A 27,353-nucleotide genomic window follows, 5' to 3' on the forward strand; every position below is an offset into this window, starting at 1 on the left:
GAGGGAGAGGAGGAAGGGAAAGGTTGTGGATGGAGGGAGAGGTTGTGATGGAGGGAGAGCGAGGAAGGGAAAAGGTTGTGATGGAGGGAGAGAGGTGTGATGTGAGGGAGAGCGAGGAAGGGAAAGGTTGGGATGGAGGGAGAGGTTGTGATGGGAGGGAGAGCGAGGAAGGGAAAAGGTTGTGAGTGGAGGGAGAGGTTGGGATGGAGGGAGAGCGGAGGAAGGGAAAGGTTGTGGATGGAGGGGAGAAGGGGCGTGATGGAGGGAGAGTGAGGAAGGGAAAGGTTGTGAGGGAGGGAGAGGTTGTGATGGAGGGAGAGCGAGGAAGGGAAAAGGGTTGTGATGGAAGGAGAGGTTGTGATGGAGGGAGAGCGAGGAAGGGAAAGGTTGTGATGGAGGGAGAGGTCCGGGATGGAGGGAGAGCGAGGAAGGGAAAGGTTGTGATGGAGGGAGAGGTTGGGGAGTGGAGGTGGAGAGGAGGAGGGAAAGGTTGTGATGGAGGGAGAGGCGGTGATGGGAGGGAGAGAGGAAGCAGAGATTGAGGGAGTTGGTGAGAGAATGGAGGAGGTTGGCGGGAGGGGGGAGGGAGAGGAAAGGAGGAGTATCTCGGTGACTACCCGGTGAGCTGGGATTGAGAAAGAGGGGAGTTGATGACAGTAGTAAATATATGTTGGGCTGTAGAGAACTCAGAATAGAGAGAAGGTGTTGAGAGAGGAGGGACAAAAAGGGAGAAGTTGGTGAGGAAGGGTTGATGATGAAGATTAATGAGGTGAGAGGATTGAGGAAGGTGTAAGAGATGAGGAAGAGAGAGGAGGGGGAGAGAGGAAGAGAGGGAGGGGGAGAGAGGAAGAGAGGGGAAGAGGAGTGGAGGTGGAGAGAGGGGGAGAGAGGAGGAGAGGTGGAGGGGGAGAGAGGAGGGAGAGGAGGAGAGTGGATGGGGAGAGAGGATGGGAGAGCAGAGAGGAAATTGGAGGATAGTGGGGAGAGGGATGGGAGACTGGAGGGGGAAATTGGAAGATAGTGGGGAGAGGAGGGGGAGAGGGACTGGAAGGGTGAAGAGGATAAGGATCCTTGTGAAGAGAAAGATGGAGGCTTGGATGAGGGAAGTTGGGAGTGAAGGGAGACAGGAAAGGGGGAGAGTGGAGGGGAAGGTGTGGGGAGGGAGAGAAGGTGGGGAGGGGGGGAGGGAAGGTGTGGGGGATGAGAAGGGGAAGGAGTGGAGGGAAGGAGGGGAAGGTTGTAGGAGGGAAGGGGGGAGGGAGGGAAGGTGGGGGTCAGTGGAGGGAAGGTGTGGGGGTGGAGGGAAGGTGTGGGGCGTCAGTGGAGGGAAGAGGTGGAGAGAGGTGGAGGCTGTATGAGGGTCCTGTAAGTCTTTGGAGAAGTGACCTCATGTGTTTGGGGAGGAGCGGAGTGGGACAGTGGGGTAGGTGGGAAAGCTTACACACCAACACACACCAAAGAGAGGGACTGAGAGGGAGATGAGACAACAGCCAGTGGGGAGTTTACCTTTCTCACCTCTACTGAGCACAGTTGTGAGGAGGAGAGAAAGAGAGATGAAGAGTAGGAAGAATGACACTACAAAGAATTGCAGAGAGACTGAGAAGACAGGAGAGAAGAATGAACAATGAGAGGATAAGAGGGAGAGAAAGGGAGAGGGAGGGAGAGGAGGGAGGAGGAGGGGGGAGGGAGGGGGGAGGAGGAGGAGGGGAGAGAGAGAGACAGAGAGAGTAAATATAAGATGCCAGGTCCTCCACACACACAATTTACACACACACCACACGCATACACAGACACAACAAACACATACCACACGCATACCACACAGTGAGAGGAAGGAGAGAAGATTTCAACATGGACACTAATCTAATGCCAGGCATCTAGGGAGAAACGCACGACGAAAGATAACCGGATGACACGAACATTAGGCGGCATTAACACACACAACATACACACACACACACAGCGGGCCTGTGCGTGACCAAAACCTGGTGCCGTGTCGTAAACAAAATCAGATGGTACACATTGTAGCAACAGAGAACGAGGATTCCAATTTGTGTGTGTGTGTGTGTGTGTGTAATGCCGCCTAATGTTACATGTCATCCAAAGGTTGCTTCTTTCATTAGTTTCTCCCTAGATGTGTGCATGTTAGATTAGTGTCATGGTGAAATAATTCTCCTTTATCCCCTCTCTTCCTCTCATGTGGGATGCTCTGTAGCACACACACACACACACCTGGAACCACTTGGGCAATCTGGGCATGGAGTATCAGTGTGAATGTGATCAGATTTGACAAAGGAGCTATGAGGAAGACAGGACAGTGGGTGAGGAGAACAAGAGAAAGAGAGGAGAAGAAGAATGGTGTTTGAAAACCCAGTCAGCTGTTTGTTTAGAATCTCAGCTAGTTCCTATATCACCTCTACAGCCTTAAACACCAACTCCCTCCCTCATCACCAATCTTCCTCAGGGGACATAGCAAACCTTCACTGAACTGAGACAGAGAGGGGAGAACAGAGGGAGATAGAGAACAGGAGAGAGAGAAAGAGACCAATTATAATCTGGTAAAAATACTTGAATCAGTTACAGAACCCATTGACCTTTATGGTTGTGAGGTGTCACCAAACAGAATTCACAAAATGGGACAAGCCAAATTGAGACTCTGCCTGCAGAATTCTGCTAAGATATTGTCTGTGTTCAATGTAAAACACCAAATAATGCATGGAGGGCAGAATTAGACCGACACGAATGATAAAATCTGGAAAAGAGCCAAGTTAAATTTAAAGCACTTAAAAGGAAGCGATTCCAAACCTTCCATAACAAAGCCATCACCTACAGAGAGATGAACCTGGAGAAGAGCCCCTATGCACGCTGGTCCTGGGGCTCTGTTAGAAACAGAGCACAGTCCCAGACAGCAAACACAAAGATCCAACCAAATCATGAGAAAACAAAAAGATAATTATTGACACATTGGAAAGAAATAACAAAAGAACAGAGCAAACTAGAATGCTATTTGGCCCTAAACAGAGAGAACAGGGAGAATATGACCACTGTGATGACACAAAATGAAGGAATGTTTGATATGAACAGACCATTGCCTTGCATTGAGAAAGGCACCTAGAGATGGTAAGAGAAGAAGGATGTGACACAACAAAATGAGGTGGAAACGAGGCATCTAACCCCTGCCAAGGTATGACCATGTTAGAGACACAAATCCTCAGATTATACAGATCACAAAGAATTCAAAAACAAACCGATTTTGATAAACTCTCATATCTATTGGGTGAAATATACAGTGTGCCATAAGCAGCAAGATGTGTGACCTACAAGAAAATGGAATAAAGAACAAACACCATGTAAATACAAACCATATATGATTATTTGTAAAGATATAGAATAATATTTGGAAATGTTTTATTATTTTGGAACTTTGGTGAGTGTAATGTTTATGTTCGTTTTATTGTTTATTTCACTTTTGTTTATTATCTATTTCACTTGCTTTGGCAACGTAATCACACGTTTCCCTGCCAATAAAACCCTTGAAGAATTTGAATTAGAAGAGAGATCAGTAGAGATGAGGGAGAGAGAGATGATAGGAGAGATGATAGATGATCAGGTAGAGATGAGGGAGGGAGAGAGATGATCAGGTAGAGATGATAGACGATCAGTAGAGATGAGGGAGGGAGAGAGATGATCAGGTAGAGACTGATAGATGATCATAGAGATGAGGGAGGGAGAGAGATGATCAGGTAGAGAGGGATAGATGATCAGGTAGAGAAGAGGGAGGGAGAGAGAGAAGATCAGGAGAGATGATAGAAGACTCAGGTAGAGGAGGGAGGGAGGGAGAGAGATGATCAGGTGAGAGATGATAGATGATCAGGAGAGATGAGGGAGGGAGAGAGATGATCAGGTAGAGATGATAGATGATCAGGTAGAGATGAGGGAGGGAGAGAGATGATAGTGTAGAGATGATAGATGACTCAGGTGAGAGATGAGGGAGGGAGAGAGATGATCAGGTAGAGATGAGAGATGATCAGGTAGAGATGAGGGAGGGAGAGAGATGACTTTCAGGTAGAGATGAGGGAGGGAGAGAGATGATCAGGTAGAGATGAGAGATGATAGTAGAGACTGAGGGAGGGAGAGAGATGATAGGTAGAGATGATAGATGATAGGTAGAGATGAGGGAGGGAGAGAGATGATCAGGTAGAGATGATAGATGATCAGGTAGAGATGAGGGAGGGAGAGAGATGATCAGGTAGAGATGAGGGAGGGAGAGAGATGACTCAGTAGAGATGATCAGGTAGAGATGAGAGATGATCAGGTAGAGATGAGGGAGGGAGAGAGATGATAGGTAGAGATGATAGATGATGAGGTAGAGATGAGGGAGGGAGAGAGATGATAGAGATGGGAGATGATCGAGGGTGAGAGATGAGAGATGATCAGGAGAGATGAGGGAGAGAGAGCGAAAGCACACAGACAGAACCTTAGATCATACATCCATGTTTATATCTCCACAAAATCATTTACACCCATCTCACCCCTTCTACAATTCTCAAGCTTTCAAAACCTCAAATTTCATCTCCTCTCTCTCAAATTCATCTCTCTCTCTCCCCCCCTCCTCCCTCCCCCCCCCCCCTCTCCTCCTCCCTGCTGTGTGTCTGTCTATGTGTTGGTTACTGACTTGACCTCAATCTGAAATGGAGCAGAAAAACTGTAGTGTTATCGCAACCAATCTCTCACCAACTCCACTCCCCCTCTCACTTTATCCATCCTTCTGTCACGCGTCCCCTCCATACACTTATCATCCCTTTCACCCATTATCCATCTTTCATTCTCTATATCCATCCCTCACTTTTTACTCATCCATTCCACTCTTCCACTATATCCATCATTCTCTTTTCATGTTCTCTCAATCTATCACCCTCTACATTCCCCTCCTTCAATCTATCACCCTCTACATTCCCCTCCTTCAATCTATCACCCTCTACATTCCCATCTTTCTCAGCGGGCTGCTCTGATAGTCTCTGCGGGCTGCTCTGATAGTCTCCCGCGGGCTGCTCTGATAGTCCCTGTGGGCTGCCTGATAGTCTTGTGGGCTGCCTCTGATAGTCCCTGTGGGCTGCTCTGATAGTCTCTGTGGGCTGCTCTGATAGTCTCTGTGGGCTGCTCTGATAGTCTCTGTGGGCTGCTCTGATAGTCTCTGTGGGCTGGTTGGGAGGTTAATAGTGTGTGAAATCCCTCCAGGGTATGACGCATTATCTACACACATGCATACACACACACAGACACAGAAAACACACAGACATAAGAAGACAAACAAACAAACATAGATAACCCTGTGGTTCCCCTCTCCACAGCAAATGGAAGAGTGCAAGAGCCTATCAAGTTGCAGTAGGGCCCCCCGGGGCCGCCAGTACTGCAGGCCCAGGCTTCTGCCAGCGCCTAGGCCCCAGGGCCGGGAAACACATTAAGATAATATCATGATGGAGACCTAGTGGTAGTTGTGGAACAGACAGAGAGAGGAGGGAGAGAGATGGAGAGAGGAGGGTAGAGAAAGAGATGAAAAGAGAGAAAAAGGGAGAGGAGCGATAGGAGAGGGGAGACAGAGGAAAGAGAGAGGGAGCCAGGGCCAGTCCCTAGTTCATGGGTCTGTGTGTGTACTTTAATGACCAAACAGCAGTGGATAGAGAGATAAAACTGGTCTCTGGGAGGAAACACAGCCACCAATATCAACTGTCTGCTCTACACTGATCAACACTGTCCGTCTACACTGATCAACACCGTCTGCTCTTACACTGATCAACACCGTCTGCTCCACACTGATCAACACCGTCTGCTCCACACCGATCAACACTGTCTGTCTAACCGATCAACACGTCCGCTCTACACCGATCAACACCGTTCCGCTCTACAGAAACAACCATGCTCTACACTGATAACACAATAAGAAGATCAAACGGAAGTGCTTAAGATAAGACCGTGCCAAAAAGCTCACAAAAACGTTACAATCAAGACGCTCCACACGAAACACTGTCCGCTCTAACCCGATCAACACCGTCGCTCCACACTGATCAACACGTCTGCTCCACAGATCAACACGTCTGCTCTACATCACTCAACACTCTGGTCTACACGATCAACACCGTCCGCTCCACACCGATCAACACGTCTGCTCCACACTGATCAACACGTCCGCTCCATACCGTCCGCTCTACACGATCAACACTGTCCGCTCTACACCGATCAACACCGTCGCTCTACACCGATCAACACTGTTCGCTCTAATGACTTCGACACCGTCGCTCACATAATCAACACGTGCTCACACGATCAACACCGTCCGCTCCACACTGATCAACACTGTCTTACTCTACACTGATCAACACCGTCTGCTCCACACCGATCAACACCGTCTGCTCCACACTGATCAACACCGTCTGCTCCACCACTGACTCAACACTGTCTTGTCACACTGATCAACACCGTCTGCTCTCTACACGATCAAACTGCCCCACACGATCAATACTCTAAGATCAACATGCTCACAGATCAACAGGTCTAAGATAACACTGTCTGCTCTACACTGATCAACACTGCGCTCTACATCACTCAACACCGTCGGCTCTACACTGATCAACACCGTTCTGCTCTACACTGATCAACAGTCTGCTCTACACTGATAACACTGTTCGGTCTACACGATCAACACGTCTGCTCTACATCACTCAACACTTGTTCCACACTGATCAACACGTCTGCTCCACACTGATCAACACCGTCTGCTCCACACTGAACAACACTGTTGCTCCACACTGATCAACACGTTAGCTCTACACCGATCAACACCGTCTGCTCCACACTGATCAACACCGTCTGCTCTACACTGATCAACACCGTCTGCTCCACATGATCAACACGTCTGCTCCACACCGATCAACACTGCCAAGTTACACGATAACAGGCTCACAGATCAACATCTGCTCCACACCGATAACACGTTGCTCACACCGATCAACACCGTCTGCTCCACACCGAACAACATTGCTCACACGATCAACACGTCCGCTCCATACTGATCAACACATGTCTGCTCCACACCGAACAACACCGTCTGCTCCACACTGATCAACACCGTCTGCTCCACACTGAACAATACACTGTCTTTCCACACCCCTTCTTTTATAGATCCTTTCCCTCCGACATGGATTTTACATTGAAAAAGCTACACCTTTGTTTAAATTGTCTTTCTTTCCTTTCACTTTTCTCTCTCTCTCTCTCTCTCTCACCCCTTCCCCCCTTCCTTAGGGACCTAGTGAGAATGCTATCAACCATTCCCAGGAGAGCTTAGAGGGACGGAATCAGGAACCTGTGAGTGACACATGCACACCCCCCCCCCCCCCCCCCCCCCCCCCCCCCCCTCTCTCTCTCTCTCTCTCTCTCTCTCTCTCTCTCTCTCTCTCTCTCTCTCTCTCTCTCTCTCTCTCTCTCTCTCTCTCTCTCTCTCTCTCTCTCTCTCTAACACATACATACACACACTAATGGAAGCCATTATATGTGTTTTGTGTCTACAGTCAACTGGATAAGAACCACATCACTTGCATCGAGGAGGGGGCCTTCCGTAGCTCTGAGAACCCTGGAGGTTCTGTAAGTATTATAGAGAGAGACTGTGTCTGGTGTAGCTTTTTCTCCTAAGAATGTATTAATATCCTCGCCCCTCTCCATCCCTCTATTACTCTCTCTTTTCTTACGTCTTTTCTCCTCTATTGCCACCCTTTCTCCCTCCCTCCCCCTTCTTTTCCCTCCCCTCCTCTCTCCCTCATTCCCCCTCTTTCGATCCCCCCCCCCCCCTCCTCTCCTCTCGGCAGCACATTGAACAACAACAAAATAAGCAGCATTCAGTCTCCAGTTTCAACCACATGCCCAAACTACGCACCTTGTGAGTCCCTCTCCATTTTACTGCAGTACCCACAATCCAACACTATTCAGTAGGACTGCTAGGAACCATGACATAGGTGGAAATATGATTAGATTCTACCATTCTAGATGATTGTGATTTATGATTTAGATGATTGGATTTAGATGATGTGGTTCTAGATGAGGACTAGATGTATTGGATTCATGATTTAGATGTATGTGGTCTAGATGTATTGGGATTTAGGATTCTAGATGTATTGTATTTAGATTTGCAATTTGATTGTGATTTGATGTTCAAACCCAGATAACATGCACTGCCAGGGAACTCATGAGACTTAGGTGGACGACATATAAATTGGCGGAGAGAATATGTTGTTTAGGGAATGCTTCCATTGGGAAGATGTAAGAGACATAGAATAGAATGTGATGTTGACGACGTAAAAAATGTAGAACTGTAGAATGTAGAATGTAGGCACTCTAAATACATCTGTAAGACGTCTTGGCAATAAGCAAACGCTGTATAAAGGCATCTTCCCAATGTACCCTGTATACATGTGCCCACGTTAGGCAGACGGGTGGGTATCTGGGAACATATTGTCGCTATGCGCTGCCCATGCAGAGAGATGAGAGAGCAGGAGAACATTTTTTGTTTTGATTAGTTTTGGGTAGTAAGCCGATAGACCAATTAACACTACTTTTTTACAAATCGATATTGGATAAATATATTGTAAGAATAATATTGTGATATTCAACTATGGTTTTTTATCACTATATAGTGACACAGTTATTGTATAAACATCAGGGATGAAAATACCCCTACAGGTGCAGATCTAGGATCAGGTCCCCCTTGTCATGTGATTAATTCATTATGATCTTAAAGGGAAAACTGATTGTAGACCAGTACTCCTACTCTGAGATGCTATAAGAATAGCGACTTTGGTCATTCCCGAATATCATTAGGGTGAAAACACAAAACTGACCTAAGATAGTGTGGAAGGAGGGCAACCTATATTTTGAAGGCAAACATAGCCAACCCAAGCTCAGTAAGAAAGAAGTATATGTTCAAACTTCAAATTTCTAATATTTAAGCTTAATTTAGGCATTAACTCTGAATATTAAGAAGGGTATGTTAGGTATTAACTCTGAATATTTAAGAAGGGTATGTTAGGAAACTGAATATTTAAGGTAAGGGTTATGTAGGATTAATGAATATTTAAGTAAGGGTATGTTAGGCATAACTTAATATTTAAGTAAGGGTTATGTTCAGGTATTAATTGTATATTTAAGTAAGGGTTATGTTAGGATTAAATATAAGTAAGGGTATGTTAGGTATTAAGAATATTTAATAAGGGTATGTTCAGGCATTAATCGTATATTTAAGGTAAGGGTTATGTTAGGTATTAACTTGAATATTTAAGGTAAGTTATGTTGAGGTATTAACCCTGTATATTTAAGGTAAGGGTTATGTTCAGGTATTTTAACCTGAATATTTAAGGTAAGGGTTATGTTAGGTATTAACTCTGAATATTTAAGTAAGGGTTATGTTAGGTATTAACTCTGTATATTTAAGGTAAGGGTTATGTTCAGGTATTAACCGTATATTTAAGGTAAGGGTTATGTTCAGGCATTAACTCTGTATATTTAAGTAAGGGTTATGTAGGTATTGAACGAATATTTAAGGCAAGGGTTAGGTTCAGGCGATTAACTCGTATATTTAAGGTAAGGGGTTATGTTCAGGTATTAACTTGAATATTAAAAATGTTCAGGCATTTAATTCCCAAGACCTTAAAGATGCACTATGCAGATATCAGCTCCGCCATTTCCTGGTTGTTGAAACTTAATAGTTTGCCTAATTTAAATGTATGTGATTTAAATAAGCAAATATATTGTATTTTCAGCTGTTTGAAGCAAAATCGAAAGTAAAAGACGCAAAACATGTAATTAGAAGAACGGGAAATAGAAGTAGTGCACATAGAACAGATCTACTGCTTTTGGACTGTTTCAATAAGAATGTTATGTGAATTTGGCTCGGGTCACCCAAAAAGTGATATATTGCAGCTTTAAGGTTGGGCATTAACCGAATGTTTAAGGTTTGAGATGGGCTTAAAAAAAATATAAAAAAAAACTATCCGGATTGAACATGCAACCTTTTGGAATCAGGGAGGCAGATGCTTCACCGGAAATTTGGCTGAGCAAACCATCAGTGAGAAACACACTTCAAATACACACATCTTGTATGAATGCCTCTGTACCCATAAACCAGTCAATCAGAGATGTAAGCGCTGTCTCAGAAAAAGGGCCCAGCATCTTGGGGGGAACCAAACCCAAGTCCCATTCTAAGGAGTCTTGGTCCCCTTCCACCCACCACAGAAGGGTTGTGGGTGATTTGCTGGGACTTCAAGGCACCAAGCTCCTGTCAACAAACTGTCCAACGACAGACGCCCGTGGAAATCAAACTGTTAAGCCCCTGAAAATCACACACACACACACACACACACACACACACACACACACACACACACACACACACACACACACAACTAGAAACCCCTCCATTGTTAAAGCTGAGAGTTAGGGTTAGAGTATAGGGTTACAACAGTATGGGGGAAACTGGTTCAGACAGTGTGTGTGTGCGCGTGATGATGGTTTGGAGTGAGAGTCTCAGTGAGAGATGGATAAGTGATCCCCTCCTCTCCCTCTCTCCTAGTGTTTACCCTCTACTCCAATGTCTCTGTGTTTTACAGAGGGTTGAGAAAGCACAATAAATTTCCTTTGACATCCTGGTACATTGGACAGTAAACCTCCTCTTCCTCGCTCTCCCTCCAGTCGTCTCCACTCTAACAGTCTGAGGTGCTTGACTGTCACCTGTCCTGGTTGTCTCCCTGGCTGAGACAGAGGCCCACCCTGGGTCTGTACACAGTGCAGCTCCTCCAACCCTCAGGGGACTCAACCTGGCTGAACTGCAGAAGAACGAGTTCACCTGCTCAGGTAAGGCAGGGGTCAGAGGATAGAGTTTACCTGTAGAGGTCACCTGCTCAGTCAAGACAGGGGTTAGAGGGTAGAGTTTACCTGTAGAGGTCACCTGCTCAGGTAAGACAGGGGTCAGAGGCTAGAGGGTAGAGTTTACCTGTAGAGGTCACCTGCTCAGGTAAGACAGAGGTCAGAGGTTAGAGTTCATCAGCTGAGATACAGTACTAGAATTTGTGTGCAGCCTTTCTATGCCATGTCCTTCCCTTGGTATGACTTTTATTTACTGTCCAGCAATCACCTGGTATTTACATAGCAACTTATAATCATACAATAATACACACTAATCACTCTTTCTCATTCTAAACTCTCTCTTTCTCTCTCGCTCTCTCCCTTTGTCTTTTTTGCTCGCTCGCTCTCTCTCGCTCACTCTCTTTGTCTTTCTCTCTCTCTCTCTCTCTCGCTTCAGGTCAGAGTGACAGTGCGTTTGTCCAGCCGTGTAGCCTGGCGTCTGGCTCCTGTCCTCCCATGTGTTCCTGTAGTAACAACATCGTAGACTGTAGAGGCAAGGGCCTCACTGCCATACCTGCTCACCTGCCTGAAGCCATGACCGAGATGTGAGTACTGCACGCGGTCAGCATGACCACACACGGTCAACAAGACCACACACGGTCAACAAGACCACACACGGTCAACAAGACCACAAAGCTATTACGATGGTTTATAAGAGGGCCTCACTGCCATACCTGCTCACCCCCTTGAAGCCATGACCGAGATCTGAGACAGTCGACATGGTCAGTTCATGCTCATCACCACACCTGGTCAATTTACTTACAGGTGTTAGTATTGATTTATTTGATTTATGAATTTAACCTTATTTAAGTAGGAAATCCCATTGAGACCAATCTCTATTCTGCATCACAAAAACAGACAAACAGTAAGGTCATTGAGACATCACACACCATACAGAATAACCACACCATATAGAATAACTACACCATATAGAATAACTACACCATACAGAATAACGACACATACAGAATAACGACACCATATAGAATTACCACACCATGTAGAATAACCACACCATGTAGAATAAATCCACCATGTAGAATAACCACACCATGTAGAATAACCACACCATATAGAATAACCACACCATGTAGAGTAAATCCACCATGTAGAATAACCACAGCATGTAGAATAACCACACCATGTAGAATAACTACATCATATAGAATAACCACACCATACAGAATAACCCCACCATATAGAATAACTACACCATATAGAATAACTACACCATACAGAATAACGACACATACAGAATAACGACACCATATAGAATTACCACACCATGTAGAATAACCACACCATGTAGAATAAATCCACCATGTAGAATAACCACACCATGTAGAATAACCACACCATATAGAATAACCACACCATGTAGAGTAAATCCACCATGTAGAATAACCACAGCATGTAGAATAACCACACCATGTAGAATAACTACATCATATAGAATAACCACACCATACAGAATAACCCCACCATGTAGAATAAATCCACCATGTAGAATAACTGCACCACGTAGAATAACCGCACCACATAGAATAACCACACCACGTAATCACACCATGTAGAGTAATCACACCATGTAGAGTAATCACACCATGTAGAGTAACCACACCATGTAGAATAATCACACCATGTAGAATAACCACACCACGTAGAATAACCACACCACGTAGAATAACCACACCACGTATAATAACCACATCATATAGAATAACCACATCATGTAGAATAACCACACCACGTAGAATAACCACACCACGTAGAATAACCACACCACGTAGAATAACCACACCATGTAGAATAACCACACCATATAGAATAACCACACCATGTAGAGTAAATCCACCATGTAGAATAACCACAGCATGTAGAATAACCACACCATGTAGAATAACTACATCATATAGAATAACCACACCATACAGAATAACCCCACCATGTAGAATAAATCCACCATGTAGAATAACCGCACCACGTAGAATAACCGCACCACATAGAGTAATCACACCATGTAGAGTAATCACACCATGTAGAGTAATCACACCATGTAGAGTAACCACACCATGTAGAATAATCACACCATGTAGAATAACCACACCACGTAGAATAACCACACCACGTAGAATAACCACACCACGTAGAATAACCACACCACGTATAATAACCACATCATATAGAATAACCACACCACGTATAATAACCACATCATATAGAATAACAACACCATGTAGAATAACCACACCATGTAGAATAATCACATCATACAGAATAACAACACCATGTAGAATAACCACACCATGTAGAATAACCGCACCATGTAGAATAACCGCACCATGTAGAATAACCGCACCACGTAGAATAAGCGCACCACGTAGAATAACCGCACCACGTAGAATAACCGCATCACGTAGAATAACCGCACCACGTAGAATAACCGCACCACGTAGAATAACCACACCACGTAGAATAACTACATCATACGGAATAACCACACCATCCAGAATAACCACACCATGTAGTTAAATCCACGATGTAGAATAACCACACCATGTAGAATAACCGCACCATGTAGAATAACCGCACCACGTAGAATAACTACATCATACGGAATAACCACACCATCCAGAATAACCACACCATGTAGAATAAATCCACCATGTAGAATAACCACACCATGTAGAATAACCGCACGATGTAGAATAACCGCACCACGTAGAATAACCGCACCATGTAGAATAATCGCACCATGTAGAGTAACCACACCATGTAGAGTAATAACACCATGTAGAGTAACCACACCATGTAGAGTAACCACACCATGCAGAGTAACCACACCATGTAGAGTAACCACACCACGTAGAATAACCACACCACGTAGAATAACCACACCACGTATAATAACCACATCATATAGAATAACCACACCATACAGAATAACAACACCATGTAGAATAACCACACCATGTAGAATAACCACATCATACAGAATAACAACACCATGTAGAATAACCACACCATAAAGAACAACCGCACCATGTAGAATAACCGCACCATGTAGAATAACCGCACCACGTAGAATAACCGCACCACGTAGAATAACCACACCACGTAGAATAACTACATCATACGGAATAACCACACCATCCAGAATAACCACACCATGTAGAATAAATCCACCATGTAGAATAACCACACCATGTAGAATAACCGCACGGCGTAGAATAACCGCACCACGTAGAATAACCGCACCACGTAGAATAACCGCACCACGTAGAATAACCGCACCACGTAGAATAACCACACCACGTAGAATAACTACATCATACGGAATAACCACACCATCCAGAATAACCACACCATGTAGAATAAATCCACCATGTAGAATAACCACACCATGTAGAATAACCGCACGGCGTAGAATAACCGCACCACGTAGAATAACCGCACCACGTAGAATAACCGCACCACGTAGAATAACCGCACCACGTAGAATAACTACATCATACGGAATAACCACACCATGTAGAATAAATCCACCATGTAGAATAACCACACCATGTAGAATAACCGCACCATGTAGAATAACTGCACCACGTAGAATAACCACATCATACAGAATAACCACACCATCCAGAATAACCACACCATGTAGAATAACCACACCATGTAGAATAACCGCACCATGTTGAATAACCACTCCACATAGAATAACCACACCACATAGAATAACCACACCATGTAGAATAACCACACGACATATGACCATTCATACTGTTCTTGGGCCATATAAATACAGTATAATCATCATGATTGTCATTGCATATTGATCCGGTGGCCCGCTGGCCAATAAGAGTGGACCAGGGATATGTCTGTTTGTCATTGGATATCCTGTATTAATATTCGTATATGCTACAGTTTATCCAGTCAGAAGAATATGTGGCCACCTGACCAATAAGAGTGGATGTGTGTGTGTCATTAATGCATCAGAGCTGCTCTAGAAAGGATATTTCTATTCCCTGACAGCAGCCCCCCAACACACACACTCACACAGACAGGAGGGAGAGAAGAAGAGAGAGAGAGATGGTGAGAGGAGGATGAGGAAATAGTAGAATGTGTTTGAGGTTAGGGAGAGAAAGAGGGACTTTCTCAGAGGAATAACAGACAGAAGGAGAGAGAGACAGAAGGAGAGAGACAGACAGAGGGGTTAGTAGTGTAATGCTGCAGTCTGTAAGTGGTTTGGCAGTTTAACAGGTGAGCATTCCCATGGTAAGCTAACGGCTCCAGTCACACAAATATGTCAACTGTGTCTGATACCCTCAACATTTCCTCTCTCTCTCTCACACACACAAAACACACACATACTTACACACACACACAGAGAGAAAGAGAGACTAACCGAAGTTTCTCCTATGTCTTACATGGGTGTCATTTGAATGAATCTCATTGCCGATGGGTCTCTCCCCCTCCCTTCTCCTCCCTTCTGTCTCCCGCCCTCTCCCTTTTTCTCCCCTCCTTCTCTCCCTCCTAGTCGTCTGGAGCAGAATGGTATCAAGTCAGTTCCCCCTGGGGCCTTCACCTCCTACAAGAAGCTGCGCAGAATGTAACTAGTCGACCCCCTTTACTTAATATACACCAACCACCTTCCTTATGTCTAATCTGAAACTCAAGCTGCTATGTTTTCAGATGATACTACAATGTATACAGCAAGACAATCGGTTCAAAAGATTCAGCAAGCTCTACAAGTAGATCTGGGAAATATCAGGGATTGGGTTTGCCAGAACAAACTTGTTTTGCCCACCAAGAAACCTACGGTTATGTTGGTCTGTTCCACCAGGAAAAGGCCAACGCAGCATGGGATGCAATTAAGTACGGGGGAGTACAAATTCAGGAAGTGGTAGAAACCAATTGAGGGGTGCAGCTAGACAACTGCGTATCATGGTCGTCTCAAATAACTCATCTATGTAAAAATGTCAAATAAAACTGCATGCATGATCAGAAGGATAGCTAAATATTTAGCAGGAAAGATTCTTAAGAAAACAGCCTAAGCATTAATTGGGAATCAGGTGAACTACTGTTCTGTGGTTTAACATGCATCAGCAAGTTAAAATAGGAGGCTGCAGATTGAACAGAACAAAGCAGCAAGGATTGTTTTAAAGTGGAGATATGGTTATTTTGTTGAAGTCATGCTCAATGCTCTTGGTTGGTCATCAAGCAACAAGATAATTGAAGAAAAAACATGCTTGTTGATTTCACAATGTACACCATTTAAAACAGCCAAACTCTATTCACAACAGTATTCAGTTGGTAAGAGACAGACATTCAGTAAGTACTAGGAAAAGATTGTCCACTCTCTATGTGTTATCCAGACAGAAAAGAGAAATTGGCAAAATAACATTTCAATTTAGTACAATAAAGAAATGGAATAATTTATCTGAGCAAACCAGAAACCTTTCAATATATAAAATCAAGTAATACTTTAGAACCATTTAAATATAATAAATTGGAAGGTTGTGCAGGACTATGGTAGATGAAGGAACCAATCTATCTTTTCAGACTGCTAAGAGTATTTATCTGGTCAATATGCCAGTGTATTATGTCTGTTTGTAACAGTGTGTTATACGTGAAAATGGGATCATATTATAATTATTATTTTATTTTTTTAAGTTTAAGGACTCTTAGATTAGTCCAAATGAGCACTAAAAGATATCCTAATAAAATCAAATAAAACTCCTGACCTTCCACCTTTGACCTCTACAGTTCACAACCCCCCCAACTCCCTGTCTCCTACCCTACAAAGTGATTATATACAGTAAGAGTCTTATCTGTTATCTGCTACTGGTTTTTGGAGACCTTTAGTTGAACTCTCAGTGAGCTAGGGCGAGGGGGGTTAAGGCAGGATGAGGGGTAGAAAGTGTAAGTGGAGGGTTAGTGTGTGTCAGTGTCTGTGTGTGTGCACACGTTTGAATTTCATCATTCTCTTAAAGTACCGTTTCCTTGGGGGAGTTTAAACACTTGATCGATGTATAAATCATAGAAGAGTGTAATTGTCTTTAGGACAGCTGTTTTTAGTCAAGACTTTCGTGTTTTTTTTTACGTAAAATGTTTTTGTTGTACTGTCTGTGTGTTTATAGTTTTGTTTAATGATGTGTTAGTGTATGTAAGTTGTTTTGTCTGAAATGTTGTTCCCCTTGCTGCTATTGGACCAGGTCTCTCTTGGAAAAGAGATGTTATCTCAATGAGAACAACCTGTATAAATAAAGGTTAAATAAAAAAAATAAAAAAATGTACCATCTAATCCAGGAGAGGGTTTGGACTTCTGAGGTCCAACACGGGAGCTCTTCTGTGGGCTAGATTCCAGGAGACCTCCCCTTAGCCTGGTCCTCTTGTGGTTTTTCTCTTCTGCATGGTTTATATCATCTCAACAAGGTTGTAGGATGCATTTCCATTGTCTGCTGCATCCCAACTAGGAAATGGCATCATATTCTCTATATAGGGCACTACTTTGACCAGACTCCTATTTGGCCTGGTCAAAAGTAGTGCACTATATAGTGAATAGTGTGTGGCTCAGTTGGTAGAGCATGGTGTTTGCAACGCCAGGGTTGTGGGTTCAATTCCCACGGGGGACCAGTACGGAAAAAAATGTATGAAATGTATGCATTCACTACTGTAAGTCGCTCTGGATAAGAGTGTCTGCTAAATGACTAAAATGTAAATGTAATGAATAGTGGCCTGGTCAAAAGTAGTGCACTATATAGTGAATAGTGTGCCATTTAGGAAGCAGCCCTCTAAAGAAGATGTCATTAAGTGGTGACGTCAGAGAGAGTGTGAGGTCAAAGGTCATGGTTCTCAGTGTAACACTGTTGTTGTTCCTTCTTTCCAGAGATCTGAGTAACAACCAAATATCAGAGATTGCTCCCGATGTTTTCCAAGGCCTGAGAGCCCTCAACTCACTGTGAGTCTGTTTGCATCAGTGTGTGTGTCTGTGTGTAACCATCAGTGTGTGTGTCTGTGTGTAACCATCAGTGTGTGTGTGTCACCATTAGTGTCTGTGTGTCGCCATCAGTGTGTGTGTCTGTGTGTAACCATCAGTGTGTGTGTGTCGCCATTAGTGTCTGTGTGTCGCCATAAGTGTGTGTCGCCATCAGTGTGTGTGTGTCTGTGTGTCGCCATCAGTGTGTGTGTGTCTGTGTGTCGCCATCAGTGTGTGTGTGTCTGTGTGTCGCCGTCTGTGTGTCTGTCAGTCTGTGTGTCTGTCAGTCTGTGTGTACTAACATAGTGTTGACATGTCTCTGTCTGTGTTATACACGTCTGTAGCATATACATGATCATGAGGGAGTGTGTGTGTACATATCATGGTGAATAATGTATAGTGTTTATATAAAGTTAAACGTCCTACTGAATCAGCCTCAATGGGAGGTCTGGGAGACAGTGTGTGTGTGTGTGTGTTTGTTTTCTGTGGGGGTCCAGGGGAGGAGAGGGGGTTGGTAGTTGGTAAGTGTCCCCTTAGGGGATAGCCCTGTCTGGGATGAATGGGACTGTGCCGTGCCTTTTAGTGTGGGTGTGTTCCAGCTCCCTCTTATGAGTGATATGAGCCAGATGGGGCCACAGAATCCTGAGCTCCATGTTGTCTAGTATTGTCATGGTTTTACTGGTATAGTACTGAGTCTTATTCTATATGGTCTCTACAGGGTCCTGTATGGTAATATTATCATGGTGTTACTGGTATAGTACTGAGTCTTATTCTATATGGTCTCTACAGGGTCCTGTATGGTAATATTATCATGGTGTTACTGGTATAGTACTGAGTCTTATTCTATATGGTCTCTACAGGGTCCTGTATGGTAATATTATCATGGTGTTACTGGTATAGGTACTGAGTCTTATTCTATATGGTCTCTACAGGGTCCTGTATGGTAATATTATCATGGTGTTACTGGTATAGTACTGAGTCTTATTCTATATGGTCTCTACAGGGTCCTGTATGGTAATATTATCATGGTGTTACTGGTATAGTACTGAGTCTTATTCTATATGGTCTCTACAGGGTCCTGTATGGTAATAAGATCACAGATCTCCCCAGAGGACTGTTTGAGGGACTCAGCTCTCTAGAACTGCTGTAAGTACTATTCTGTCTACTTCCTAGATCATACCCTATTCCCTATGTAGTGCACTATACTGTCTACTTATTAAATCATACCCCATTCCCTATGTAGTGCACTGTATTGTCTACTTCCTAAATCATTCCCTAGTCCCTATGTAGTGCACTATACTGTCTACTTCCTAAATCATACCCTATTCCCTATGTAGTACACTGTACTGTCTACTTCCTAGATCATACCCTATTCCCTATGTAGTGCACTATACTGTCTACTTATTAAATCATACCCTATTCCCTATGTAGTACACTGTACTGTCTACTTCTGAGATCATACCCTATTCCCTATGTAGTGCACTGTACTGTCTACTTATTAAATCATACCCTATTCCATATGTAGTGCACTGTACTGTCTACTTCCTAGATCATACCCTATTCCCTATGTAGTGCACTATACTGTCTACTTCCTAGATCATACTCTATTCCCTATGTAGTGCACTGTACTGTCTACTTCCTAGATCATTCCCTATGTAGTGCACTATACTGTCTACTTCCTAGATCATACCCTATTCCCTATGTAGTGCACTATACTGTCTACTTCCTAGATCATACCCTATTCCATATGTAGTGCACTGTACTGTCTACATCCTAGATCATACCCTATTCCCTATGTAGTGCACTATACTGTCTACTTCCTAAAACACACCATATTCCCTGTGTAGTGCACTATACTGTCTACTTCCTAAATCATTCCCCATTCCCTATGTAGTGCACTATACTGTCTACTTCCTAAATCATTCCCCATGTAGTGCACTAATTTTGACCAGAGCCTGATATACAGTATGTGCTTTTAGTTTAGGAACTTCTCTTCTCTTCTCTCCCTCTCTCTCTCTCTCTCTCTCTCTCTCTCTCTCTCTCCCTCCATCCCCCTCTCTCTCTCTCCCTCCATCCCCCTCTCTCTATCTCCTTCTCTATCGCTCTCCCTCTCTCTCCATCCCTCACTCCCTCTCTTTCTCCCCCATCTCTCTCTCTCTTTCTCCATCCTCACTCTCTCTCCCCTCTGTCTCTCTCTCTCTCTCTCTCTCTCTCTCTCTCTCCCTCTCCCAGTCTCCTGAATGCCAATAAGATCCACTGTATTCGAGCCACAGCCTTCCAGGACCTAGAGAATCTAGCTCTGCTGTCTCTCTACGACAACAAGATCCAGACCCTAGCTAAAGGAACCTTCTCACCCCTACACAGTATACAGACACTGTGAGTCTCTCACACACACACACACACACACACACACACACACACACACACACACGGATGCACACACACCTTCACACCCCCACACAGTATACAGACACTGTGAGTCTCTCTCACACACGTACACACACACACACACACACACCTTCACACCCCCACACAGTATACAGACACTGTGAGTCTCACACACACACACACACACACACGGATGCACACACACCTTCACACCCCCACACAGTACTGTGAGTCACACACACACACGCACGGATGCACACACACGCACGGATGCACACACACCTTCACACAGTATACAGACACTGTGAGTCTCTCTCACACACGTACACACACACACACACACACACACACCTTCACACCCCCACACAGTATACAGACACTGTGAGTCTCACACACACACGGATGCACACACACTTTCACACCCCCACACAGTACTGTGAGTCACACACACACACGCACGGATGCACACACACGCACGGATGCACACACACCTTCACACAGTATACAGACACTGTGGTATGCATAGGTGTACCGTAATTTCTGGACTATTAAGCGCACCTGAATATAAGCCGCACCCACTGAATTAAAAAATATATATTATTTTGAACATAAATAAGCCGCACATAAGCCGCAGGTGCCTACCGGTACATTGAAACAAATGAACTTTACACAGGCTTTAACGAAACACGGCTTGTAACATAAATAAATAGGCTTTAACGAAACACGGCTTGTAACAAAAAAAAATTGCAGTAAGCTTTAGTTGGCTTTATTTTCACTGAGTCAATTCCTCACCTGCTGCTGTTTCCAACGTCTTATCATCGACTCATTAAGACCAAGCTCCCGTGCAGCAGCTCTATTTCCTTTTCAACAGCCAGATCAATCGCCTTCAACTTGAAAGCTGCATCATATGCATTTCTCCGTGTCTTTGCCATGATGAGGGTGACAAAATGACTACCGTAATCAGAATGATGGGAAGTTTGAGAGCGCTCGATTTAATCTAAACAGTAAACAAAAAAGTTGTTTGACCTTAACCCGTTCAGCAATTTCATTGGTCTAATGAAAGCTTCATGCCGCCAAAAAACTGAGCACGTCACAGAATGTGTTTTTTTGAAGAAAAAAAAATTGAAAGCGGGAAAAATCCATATATTAGCCGCGTCATTGTTTAAGCCGCGAGGTTCAAAGCCTGGGAAAAAAGTTGCGGCTTATAGTCCGGAATTTACGGTACTGTCAAATACACTACCCAAACAGGCATACATACATTTTCAATCCTACATACTGATGCATACAGATGAAGTCTTCACATCCATATAATATTAGAGCAGGTCTGTTCAATGATGGTCCTGGAGGGCCCAAACACTTCTGCTTTTCATCCTCTCCTTGTAATAAGGGACTAATTCAGACCTGGGACACCGGGTGAGTGCAATTAACTACTAGGTAGAAACAAAACCGGAAGTGTTTAGACCGTCCGGGACCTGGAATCAATTAACGGTCAGGTAGAAACAAACCAGAAGTGTTTGGGGAGTCCAGGACCTGGAATCAATTAACTACCAGGTATAAACAAAACCAGAAGTGGTTGGGCCCTCCATATTCTTTTATAACCTGACCTCTGACCCCTCTCTCCCCCTAGTCACCTGGCCCAGAACCCGTTTGTGTGTGACTGTAACCTGAAATGGCTGGCAGACTACCTGAGGTCCAACCCCATAGAGACCAGCGGTGCCCGCTGTGCCAGCCCACGCAGACTGGCCAACAAACGCATCGGGCAGATCAAGAGCAAGAAGTTCCGTTGCTCTGGTGTGTGTGTGTCTGTCTGTCTGTGGTCATCTGACTGTGTGTGTGTGTGTGTGTGTGTGTGTGTGTGTGTGTGTGTGTGTGTGTGTGTGTGTGTGTGTGTGTGTGTGTGTGTGTGTGTGTGTGTGTGTGTGTGTGTGTGTGTGTGTGTGTGTGTGTGTGCCTGCAGTGTGTGTGTCTAGCTACATCACCTTGTTCCAACTTATGAAAGGCTCCGTCCCAGCACACACACGGCACTCTTTCCCTTCATCTGCCAGCGTTATAGGCCAGCATTATCTGCCAGCGTTATCTGCCAACCCAGCTCCAGTGAAACCAGTAATGGCTCCTTGATCTGTGTGCTTTAGAGCTGGTACAGGTTATGACAGGTTATAAGGCATTACATAGAGTTATGTGAAACCATGATACCATGGAGATGACGTAGTTATATATGAAACAGAAAACAACACGTTACAGGGCCAGGAGCTGCTGCTTTCTTATTCATCAGAGATATAGATATATCTATCTTAGAGTAGGAAAACAAACATTTGAAAAATCACAAAGCTGCTGCATTCTACAGTATATATGAATATTCTATATGCTGATGCCATCCCCCTTAAACTGTCAGTAAACTTAACTTGTTTTTCTGTTTCCATGGTAGCTAAGGAGCAGTACCACATCCCAGGTACGTGTGTGTTAGTTCTACATATCCGTATGTGTACTTCTGTATATACATACTGTAGTATATTATACTGTATATCTGTATCTGTCCTGCACATTGGACCTGCTCATGTGTGACGTATAGAACATGTCGAATGAACTGTGACTTCTGTGTTGTGTTGTGTCCAGGCATGTTGGATGCTAAACAGTAACTGGGTATGAAAATACTAAACTGTGTTCTATGTAGGGTTGCAAAATTCCGGGAACTTTCCCAGAATTCCCAGGTTTCCTGCTTATTCCCTCCTGATTCCAGGAACATTTCACTTGGGTTTATGGAAAACTTGGGACATTTGTGGAAGTTACCGGACATTTGAAACCCTAATTCTATGTGTGTTGTATATGTAAATACAGTATGTTATATTTGATAAGACAGTGTGTTCTATGTGATCAAATCAAATTTTAGTAGTCACATGCGCCGAATACAACAGGTGTAGACCTTACAGTGAAATGCTTACTTACGAGCCCCTAACCAACAATGCAGTTGAAAAAAATACAGATAAGAAATAAAAGTAACAAGTAATTAAAGAGCAGCAGTAAAATAACAATAGTGAGACTATATAGTAGTAGCGGTGTAAAAGGGGGGGAGAGGTGGTGGGGGGGGGGCAATGCAAGTAGTCTGGGTAGCCATTTGGTTAGATGTTCAGGAGTCTTATGGCTTGGGGGTAGAAGCTGTTTAGAAGCCTCTTGGACCTAGATTTGGTTCTCTGGTACCGCTTGCCATGCGGTAGCAAAGAGAACAGTCTTATGACTAGGGTGGCTGGAGTCTTTGACAATTTTTAGGGCCTTCTTCTGACACCGCCTGGTGTAGAGGTCCTGGGTGGCAGGAAGCTTGGCTCCAGTGATGTACTGGGCCGTTTGCACTACCCTCTGTAGTGCCTTGCGGTCGGAGGCTGAGCAGTTGCCATACCAGGCAGTGATGCAACCATTCAGGATGCTTTCGATGGTGCAGCTGTAGAACCTTTTGAGGATCTGAGGACCAATGACAAATATTTTCAGTCTCCTGAGGGGGAATAGGTTTTGTTGTGCCCTCTTCACGACTGTCTTGGTGTGTTTGGACCATTCTAGTTTGTTGATGTGGACACCAAAGAACTTGAAGCCCTCAACCTGCTCCACTACAGCCCCGTCGATGAGAATGGGGGCATCTCGGTCATCTTTTTCCTGTAGTCCACAATCATCTCCTTTGTCTTGATCACGTTGCGGGAGAGGTTGTTGTCCTGGCACCACAGGGCCAGGTCTCTGACCTCCTCCTTATAGGCCGTCTCGTCGTTGTCGGTGATCAGTCCTACCACTGTTGTGTCATCGGCAAACTTAATGATGGTGTTGGAGTTGTGCCTGGCCGTGCAGTCATGAGTGAACAGGGAGTACAGGAGGGGACTGAGCACGCACTCCTTAGGGGCCCCTGTGTTGAGGATCAGCGTGGCGGATGTGTTGTCACCCACCCTTACCACCTTGGGGTGGCCTTTCAGGAAGTCCAGGATCCAGTTTCAGAGGGAGGTGTTTAGTCCCAGGGTCCTGAGCTTATTGATGAGCTTTGAGGGCACTATGGCGTTGAACGCTGAGATGAAGTCAATGAATAGCATTCTCAAAATAGGGTTCATTTTGTCCAGGTGGGAAAGGGCAGTGTGGAGTGCAATAGAAATTGCATAATCTGTGGATCTGTTGGTGCGGTATGCAAATTGGAGTGGTCTAGGGTTTCTGGGATAATGGTGTTGATGTGAGCCATGACCAGTCTTTCAAAGCACTTCATGGCTACAGATGTGAGTGCTACAGGTCGGTAGTCATTTAGGCAGGTTACCTTAGTGTTCTTGGGCACAGGCACTACGGTGGTCTGCTTAAAACATGTTGGTATTACAGACACGGACAGGGAGAGGTTGAAAATGTCAGTGAAGATACTTGCCAGTTTGTCAGCGCATGCTCGCAGTGCACGTCCTGGTAATCCGTCTGGCCCTGCAGTCTTGTGAGTGTTGACCTGTTTAAAGATCTTACTCACATCGGCTGCGGAGAGAGTGATCACACAGTCTTCTGGAACAGCTGGTGCTCTCATGCATGTTTCAGTGTTATTTGCCTTGAAGCAAGTATAGAATTAGTTTTGCTCATCTGGTAGGCTTGTGTGACTGGGCAGCTCTCGGCTGTGCTTCCCTTTGCAGTCTGTAATGTTTTGCAAGCCCTACCACATCCGACGAGCTTCAGAGCTGGTGTAGTACGATTTGATCTTAGTCCTGTATTGATGCTTTGCCTGTTTGATGGTTCGACGGAGGGCATAGCAGGATTTCTTATAAGCTTCCGGGTTAGAGTCCCGCTCCTTGAAAGCGGCAGCTCTAGCCTTTAGCTCAGTGCAGATGTTGCCTGTAATCCATGGCTTCTGGTTAGGGTATGTATGTACGGTCTCTGTGGGGACGACATCATCGATGCACTTATTGATGAAGCCAATGACTGATGTGGTGTACTCCTCAATGCCATCTGAGAAATCCCAGAACATATTCCATTCTGTGCTAGCAAAACAGTCCTGTAGCTTAGCATCTGCTTCATCTTACCACTTGTGCTCACTGGTGCTTCCTGCTTGCATTTTTTCTTGTAAGCAGGAATCAGGAGGATAGAATTATGGTCAGATTTGCCAAATGGAGTGCGTGGGAGAGTTTGTATGCGTCTCTGTGTGTGGAGTATAAGTGGTCCAGAGTTTTTTTTCCTCTGGTTGCAAATTTAACATGCTGATAGAAATGTTGTAAAACGGATTTATTAAGTTTCCCTGCATTAAAGTCCCCGGCTACTAGGAGTGCCGCCTCTGGGTGAGCGTTTTCTTGTTTGCTTATGGCGGAATACAGCTCATTCAATGCTGTCTTTGTGCCAGCCTCTGACTGTGGTGGTATGTATACAGTGTGTTCTGTGTGACAATACGGAGTCTTCTGTGTGATAATACGGTGTGCTCTATGTGTACAGGTACAGAAGACACCCGTCTGAATAATGAGTGTAACAGTAAGCCAGTGTGTCCCGCTAAGTGTCGCTGTGAAGCTAACGTAGTGGACTGCTCTAACCTCCGTCTCACCAAGTTCCCCCAACACCTACCTGCCTCTACCACCGAGCTGTAAGGACATACACACAGTATAATGTTATCTATTGCTGCTTTCTGTCTGTTCTCTGACCGTTTTCTCCTCCTGTCTCAGGCGTCTCAACAACAATGACATCTCAGTGCTGGAAGCCACCGGTGTCTTCAAGACCCTCTCTCAGCTCAAGAAAATGTACGCTCTCTCAATTTACTTCTGAAGTGTTAAGTTAACCACCATTGTTGATTTTTTTTGTATTAATTCATCACATTTATTCATAAACATTTTAATAATAATATAATTAATAAACATACTGTAACTGCTAATGAGGTGTAACAAGGCATAATATTTCAAACCAATATCTAAAAGGAATTCATATCTATTCATTAGTAACCATAAAAGGCCACTTGTCTTGTATGTTATTGGATAATTCAGTTGACTATTGGTTTGTTTGTTTGTAACAAGCATAATGTGTTTTTCAGTAACCTTAGCAACAACAAGATCTCAGAGATCGAGGACGGAGTGTTTGAGGGGGCGGGGTCTGTCGTGGAGCTCCACCTGACAGCCAATCACCTGGACTCTGTCAGAGGGACCATGTTCAGGGGCATGGGCGGCCTCCGCATGCTGTGAGTTAGCACCTTCATCATTATCATCATCATCATCAATCAATCAAATGTATTTATAAAGCCCTTTTACATCAGCCGATGTCACAAAGTGCTATACAGAAACCCAGCCTAATACCCCAAACAGCAAGCAATGCAGATGTAGAAGCACGGTGGCTAGGAAAAACTCCCTAGAAAGGCAGGAACCTAGGAAGAAACCTAAGAGAGGAACCAGGCTCTGAGGGGTGGCCTGTCTTCTTCTGGCCACCCCGATGTGCCTTATTGCTATTTGTCGTGGAAATTCACACTGAAGGAGACTTTGTCATTTCTTCAAACGATCATCTTTATTTAATATCGATTTAATTATTGCAATAATGAAAATGGCCAACTCAAAAGTCTTGAAGGATAATTGTCGTCATCAATATAAAATGCTGTCTTCACCAATGACTACAGTGTCTCTGTGTGTCTCTGTGTGTTGTAGGATGTTGAGGAACAACCGTATCAGCTGTATCCATAACGGCAGCTTCACTGGTCTGACCAGCGTCCGCCTGTTGTCTCTCTATGACAACCAGCTCCACACCATAATGCCTGGGGCCTTCGACACACTGCCCAACCTCTCTACACTGTAAGACACAAATCATCCTTGAAGAGTTTTAGAACTCTGTTATAGACTGACTGTCTCTCTCTTTCTCGCTCTCACACTCTCTTTCTCTCCCCCTATTTCTCCCTCCATCTCTCTCCCCCACCTCTCTCTCTCCCCCACCTCTCTCTTCCCCCACCTCTCTCTCTTCCCCGCACCTCTCTCTCTCCCCACCTCTCTCTCTTCCCCCACCTCTCTCTTTCCCCCCACCTCTCTCTCTTCCCCCACCTCTCTCTCTCCCCCACCTCTCTCTCTTCCCCCACCTCTCTCTC

General features: G+C 44.5%; 1 protein-coding gene across 1 annotated transcript in view; it reads left to right on the forward strand.

The window, feature by feature from the left end:
• Positions 1-513: 513 nt before the first annotated feature.
• Positions 514-27,353, forward strand: part of LOC106591151 (slit homolog 1 protein) — a 56,753-nt gene continuing 29,913 nt past the window's right edge. Inside the window, 17 exon segments of the mRNA XM_045687032.1 lie at positions 514-620; positions 7,566-7,638; positions 7,860-7,930; positions 10,735-10,762; positions 10,765-10,825; positions 10,828-10,896; positions 11,345-11,492; positions 15,485-15,556; positions 17,837-17,908; positions 19,001-19,072; positions 20,159-20,302; positions 21,942-22,105; positions 22,740-22,763; positions 25,736-25,880; positions 25,960-26,034; positions 26,322-26,465; positions 26,923-27,066. Coding sequence (XP_045542988.1) covers positions 514-620; positions 7,566-7,638; positions 7,860-7,930; positions 10,735-10,762; positions 10,765-10,825; positions 10,828-10,896; positions 11,345-11,492; positions 15,485-15,556; positions 17,837-17,908; positions 19,001-19,072; positions 20,159-20,302; positions 21,942-22,105; positions 22,740-22,763; positions 25,736-25,880; positions 25,960-26,034; positions 26,322-26,465; positions 26,923-27,066 — 1,613 coding nt within the window.

Source organism: Salmo salar, chromosome ssa09 (assembly GCF_905237065.1).
Source record: "Salmo salar chromosome ssa09, Ssal_v3.1, whole genome shotgun sequence".
Taxonomy (NCBI): Eukaryota; Metazoa; Chordata; class Actinopteri; order Salmoniformes; family Salmonidae; genus Salmo; species Salmo salar.